The 6,623-nt window shown below is 41.6% G+C and overlaps 1 protein-coding gene across 4 annotated transcripts in view; it reads left to right on the plus strand.

Annotated features, from left to right (window-relative positions):
• Positions 1–6,623, plus strand: part of KIAA1549L (KIAA1549 like) — a 259,088-nt gene that overhangs the window by 150,027 nt on the left and 102,438 nt on the right. For all 4 annotated transcript variants that reach the window (XM_019639559.1, XM_019639557.1, XM_019639558.1 and 1 more), the window contains 3 exons: positions 1,894–2,009; positions 4,227–4,446; positions 5,271–5,404. In XM_019639559.1, coding sequence (XP_019495104.1) covers positions 1,894–2,009; positions 4,227–4,446; positions 5,271–5,404 — 470 coding nt within the window. The remainder of the gene's footprint in view (positions 1–1,893; positions 2,010–4,226; positions 4,447–5,270; positions 5,405–6,623) is intronic.

The following is a 6,623-nucleotide window of genomic DNA, read 5'->3' on the forward strand; positions in this document are numbered from 1 at the left end:
AGGGTGCTACTGGCATCTAATGAGATAGAGACTAGGGATGCTGCTAAACAGCCCACAATGCACAGGATGGTTGACAACAAAGAATGATCCAGCCCAAAATGTAAGTAGTGCTGAGGTTGAGAGCCCCTGATTTTTATCAAGTGACAGGAGAGGACAAACATGTGACACGGATTCTAGTCTTAGAATCAGTCCTCAGAGCAGAGGCTCCTGGGAAGCCAGTTCGACCAGGGGTCTGAGAAAGCAAATATGCACCAAGTTTTACCTATACAGAGAATCAGTGATGTCTCACATGAATGAATGATGTGTTAGTAAAATACAAAATCCTGGGAAGTACTTTAGAACTCAGCAAGGCCTTTTGTCATGTATTTTCTGAATTAGCAGATACTAAAAGTACAGCTACAGCATACTGTGTGGGCGCCTGGGATTTCTTTTGATGTTAAGAAGGAGACAGACCTTCTTGAAAATGTTGGGGTGGGGGAGATGGATGCTGTCTTTTTAGCCCTCATCTCCCAGTTGCAGCCAAGTAGGCCAGGAAGGCACAGAGGTCCCTTTAATAATAGTGTGGTAGTGTTTGCTATAAAAAGCATTAGACATTATTTGAAAGAGCATGCCAATGTGGAATGCTCTCATCCTGCCTTCCTCTTCACCCCACAAAAAACTACATGAAATTATCTCTTGAGACATATCCTATTCTAAAATGGGAAATTGCTAAACGAGGCATAGCCAAAAGTACAGTATCCCCTTCTATATCTCAAGAAATTATACCATCTGGTGTTCTGCTTTCCCTCCCCCTCTCCCTTCAGATCTCTGCCTCCTCCTTTGAGTGGCAGGCAACCTCAGCCACCTAGAGGCAGAAGTCTGGAACATTCTCCCCCTCTCTTTTCCACTGAGTCCCCCACCCCATCACCCCAGCCACACCCAGTCACCAGTTCCTTTCAGTTCTTCCTCCTGAATACCCTTTCTCTCCACCTGCACTGCCACTTCCCTAATTCACATTGTCACCATCACTCACCTAAATTTCTGCAACAACAGTCCAATTTATCTCTCTTCCTCCAGACCCCCACCTCCAACCTGTTCTCCAGTCTGCGGCCCAGGGAACCTTCTAAAATGCATACTTTTGCTTAAAACCCTACCATTGGCCTCAGGGCCAAGCCTAAACACACATACTGAAATATTTCACTTCTCTCCCTTGTGCCTTTGCACTTGGTCTTCCCTCTGCTGGGAGTGGGTGGGGACAGTTCCTCTCCCACTTGGCCTCGCTGGCTCCCATGATCCTTCAGGCCTCAGCAGCAGCAGCATTTACTACAGGAAACCTTCCCTGATCCCCATGCCCTTGCCCAAGTCAGGGCTGGGTTCTCCTCCGAGGGCCTCCAACAACATCCTAAGCTTCCCTTTAAATAGCACCTGTCACATTCAGTCTCAAATGCCTATTCTCATCCCGGGTCTACATTCCTGTCTCTGTTGCACTTGTGGGGTGGGGACTGCCTTCCTGATTCAGGGCTGTTTTAGGTTGCAGTACCTAGCTCAGGGCTTGCACTTAAGTTAGGCTCTCAGGAATGCAGTTGTGGGAATTTCCTTGCATGAAGACCTATTTGGGCAGGCACTGCTGAACCCCACCTTTGAAAGTCACAGGCAGCATTGGTCAGAAATGAAGTGCCACCAGCATGCTAGCTGTCTCTCCACTGGGACCACACACCTTCATTCCTTGAGGGGGATCAATAGAACTACTACTCTAGTCCACCCCTTTCATCCCTACTGCTAGCTGATTGGACCTGCATTGCCAGCTTCCCTCAGAACTTGCGGGAGGTGGTGGCAGGGGAAGGAAAGGAGGGCTCATTTATTAGGAGGTCTGCTGACTTACCCTGATGACTGCCCTTCTGTTTTGTCCCACAGTTCTCTTTCTGACCCAAAGGAGAGTGCAGATCAGTGAAACCCTGAAGCTCAATGTAGCAAAAGGGCTCACACAGGCACTGCGGAAGGCTTTCCACCAGAATGACGTCTCGGCTTACGTAAGCCCCTTGCTTTTGTAATCAGACTCATCTGTTTGCATCTTCCTCTTGGGTCCAGAGTATGTTTAGATTGTTCTTTCTCCTCCCTGGTACCATAACCATGCTTGCAAGAACTAGTAAATTTCCTCATTTGGGCACATAGCCCATGCATGGTGACTGGAGAAAAAGGTCAAATATCAAGATGGAAAACAGGCTAATTGCCTTATGTCTGGATTTTTTTTTAAGCCTGGATATACTGTTTGAAATTGTCCTATTATCCCATTGTTTGGGGATAGTATTTAATATTGTTAGTGTAATTCTCCAGAAACCATCCATTGCTTTTTCCTTTATCTTCCTCACCATTATAAATAGTGGATTATTTCTGGACATTTAAAAATCACTCTGACTTGTGAATTGGATCCAACTTTGCTTAAATTGCCAGCAGCAGACAGGGAAGTAAACATTTTTTTTTCTCCAAACACTTTAATGCCAGGTACTATTTAACAACTGCTAGCCAATGTTGATGGCATACCCAAGTGGTGGAAGCCTTGCTTTACATGCTTTTGGTTTGATTCCAAGTTTTAAAGCAGTAAATGTGATAGGCAGTCAGTGGACACCTGTTTGTACCACTTAAAAACATTGCTCTGGCCTCTTCCTTTGATGTTTTGTTCTACAGCTTCATTTAGCCTAGTGGTCCCCCCACATACCAAGGACTAGCAATGAAGTTTGGTACATATTTTATTGGTTATTGTCACTCTCTCTTATAAATTTCTGGAGAAAAAAGAGAGAGAGAGAGAGAAAGAAATAAAGACAGACAGAAAGAAAGAAAGAAAGAAAGAAAGAAAGAAAGAAAGAAAGAAAGAAAGAAAGAAAGAAGGAAATTGCATTCTGTCAGAAGCACCTGTGGTTTCTGCACTGGAAACTTTATTTGAAAGTCAAAAATGTGAATGTTTCCATTGGTTGCCCTATACAGTTTTCACTAAACTTTGGTCATTTGCAGATGACCTTCACAGTTTTTGCCTTTTTTTTTTTCATATCATCACAAACCAATGTGACAATTAGTATGTATTAGATTTTTTTCTTAATCGGCTCATTTTTAAAAACTTAAATACATTTCTTTTGAAAGGATGTCTGATATTACCACAAATGGAAATCAGGATCATTTGCCACAAAGAAAAGGTAATCATAAAAATGAGAATAATGGGAACAGCTTGTTAAATTCGAGCTAGACATGGTTGGTAAAAATATGATTAGCAAGGATTGGAGAGGAGTTAAAAGTACATAATCCCCAAACTGAGACTTGGCCCTTGAGGTAATTAGAAGGACTGGAACAGGAGCCACTTTCTCTCTGGTGTTGCTTGGTGCTGTGTCCATACTCCATCCGGAAGTATCTTTGGTTTTACCTAAAGCCATCTTGAACACCACCTTAGGAAACAAAGCGTGGAGGAACCAAAGGCACACCCAGCCTGTTGCAAAATCAGTTGTCTTGGTTTCTTTAGCAAATACACATGACACTATGAATGGAGATGCAAGAATAAGAGCGGGGAGAAAGTGGGTGTTAAAAACACCCTGACTTGTTAATATAAACACTAAAAAAGCAAAAACAAATAAGAATAAAATCTAAAGCCTCAAAAATCTTCCAGTTGGGTCAAAAAGAGCTTAGATCATCAGTGTCCCTTAGGACCCAGCTTTAAGAGAAATTCGCATGGCCCACCCCTGCCTTGGTCTTGAACCAATTTCTAAGTCAAGAATGGAGTCAAGTCTGAGCAATTCTTTTCTCAGCTTCTGGAGAGGGGAATTCACCTCATTTACTACTTGAGCCTTGTACTGAAGGTGCCCCCACTTAATCTATCATTTATGTCTTTTAATTGTCACAATTGATGAGAAATGTAGTAAAGCTATTTTCCCAGCATTTCATTCCCTGGGAATCTCTTTTGTTGGCCATCTTGGGTGATATTTGGTGCTCACAAGATTATACTGAGGCACTTAAGGAATCAAAAACGCACAGATTTAATTCTATTTCATGTATGTTCAATATAAATTATATATTGTTGTATTCTGACATTTTGAGACTTGCCTTGTACGTATGCTTTATAGGATTGTTAGACTATTTGTTGAATGAGAGCATCCTATGCCCCAGCTAGGCTAAATAACAATTGTGGTCCTAGGAAACACCAAGAAGAATTTAAAGCACTGTGGAAATAAATACAGAGTTCTGTGGGTCCATTTGTTTTGTAGGTGGATATTCTAGAACATTCTCACAACGTCACAGTTGGGTATTATGCTACCAAAGGGAGGCTGGTGTACTTGCCTGCTGTAGTGATCGAAATGCTGGCTGTTTATGGGGTCAGCAACGTCACAGCAGACCTGAAGCAACATACCCCGAGCTTGCAGTCGGTGGCAGTACTTGCCACCCCATGGAATCCCCAGCCTGCAGGCTACTTCCAGCTGAAAACAGGCAAGTAACCCAGAGACAAAGGGTTCTTATATGTTCTGGGATTGGGAGGCGTTACCAACGAGACACCTGTTTAACAACTCCACTGCTAACTGCTCTGTCACCTCTTAAAGTCCTTGTCCTGTGTACCTTCCTCAAAGAGCCCTGCTAATCAAGTGTCCAAGTGCCCCACACATCAGCCTAAACTTTTCTTGGATTTATTAGAAATATTTCTTCACTGGAGCCTTTCTTCCTAATATATGTAATTAGTACTTAATGTGCACTAAATACTGTAGTTTTTATTTTTTCTGTATTACTGATGGATACTGATAAGAATGAATATCCATAAAAATCTATGCTTGAGAGCAACATGTTCCAGATGCCACTGAATCAGAATCTCTGAGCTTAGGCCTTGGAAACTTTCTGATTCTGATCTTATGGTTTGTAAACCGCAAAAGTGGAGACACCACTGAAATTGAAAGACTCAGTCAACTTAGTAATGCAGGTCCACTGATTTTTTTCTTTCCCTCCAAAGCAACAGAAGGTATGACCTCTCTTAGGTTTTTTTGTTGTTGTTGTTGTTTTGTCAGTCCTGGATCAGATGTCTACATGTTCCAATCAAATGAAATCTTTTGCATTGGAGGGAATCTCAGGTCTGATCACACTTTGAACTCTTCTAGGTTATAAGTTATCTTAAGAGCCACCTCCAAAATGACAACCAGACTTTGTCATCCTTACTTGCCTAGTATCTCTGGTGTGAAATCGTGCTGTTTTATATTATGACTGCTGTTAAGCCCGAGAAACAAAGACACATCATGGTGAGCACTGATTTATTACTGTCGTTCTAGTGCTTCAGTTCGTGAGCCAGTCCGACAACATACAGTCCTGCAAGTTTGCTCAGACAATGGAGCACAGACTACAGAAGGCCTTCCAGGATGCTGAGAGGAAGGTCCTGAATACCAAGAGCAACCTGACTATTCAGGTAAGGAGGAGGGCACTTGAGCCACGTAGTTGATAGAGGTCAACCATAATGCAAATGTTGGCAAGAAGAATTTGATGCCCCGTTTCAAAGCTGCCTGGGGTAAATGTGACTTTGTACTTCGGGCATGTGGTCTAAATAGGAGAAGGTGCCATCCTGGGGCTACTGATTTGAGTCAGTTCCAGCAATGGTGAGGATGTCTGGAGTATGGATGCTGTGTTGCTCTTTACCTGCTATGGTTTGGGATTTTATACATATTTTCCAATGTGAAGCTTCCTTGGGCCTTTCCAAACATTTGTTATTTTTAAAATAATAAAGTAGAATATACTATATAAGACATGTCAAATGTCTCATAAAATGAATCATTTCTAAATAACTAACTCACTGAGATTTGCCTATTCTGTGGTTTTCATTGTGAACAATCACCTTACTTTACACACACACACACACACACTTAGGGCTTACTATGTGCCAGGCCTGTGCTAAGCGTTTTACAAATGTTTTGCTTCATAATACGCAAGACATCCTTCTGAGGTATTATTACCACCATTTCACAGAAGAGAAACAGGGAGAAGTAAGAAACTTCCAGAAAGTCACATGGTTGGTAAAGAATGGAACAAGAACTTGAGCCAAAGCCCAAACTCTTATCTACCATGCTATAGTAACATCAATGCAATGTAGAAATGGGATCCTTGATGAAACTTTTGGTAAATACATGAATTATTTCCTAGAGAAATTCCACTCCTGGTGTACTGTATTTCAGCTTCCTGGATTTACAGTAGACAATGCCATCAAAAGCCTTTCTCAGACCCATTTTTTGTAATTGTATAGATAAGTACCATCCCACTAAAAACAAATGATTCTTAATGATATTTATCCAGCTCCCACATTTCTCTAATTAACTATACTATCCAATGTCTCTATTTTTACTGAACTAAAAGCCTTTGCAATGAAACCCAGTGGTTTCGAAATTGACATTTAGCATAAGTGAATTATCAGCAAAGCCAATATGATGTAGAAAGCATACAATTTAATTTGAATGGGAAGCCTTCCTTTTCTAGATTCATCCAAAGTGTGTAAAGCATCTCATTATGATTTGGTTCATGGGAGACTAAAATCTAAAAACGTGTCACAGACTTAAGATTTATGTAAGAAGTATGACTCAGCTCCTTTGTGGGAGACCTTTTTCTTTCTGACTGGGTTTGTGATCCTCACAGGAGCA

The sequence above is a fragment of the Hipposideros armiger genome, unplaced genomic scaffold (genome assembly GCF_001890085.2).
Source record: "Hipposideros armiger isolate ML-2016 unplaced genomic scaffold, ASM189008v1 scaffold_44, whole genome shotgun sequence".
In the NCBI taxonomy this organism is placed as follows: domain Eukaryota; kingdom Metazoa; phylum Chordata; class Mammalia; order Chiroptera; family Hipposideridae; genus Hipposideros; species Hipposideros armiger.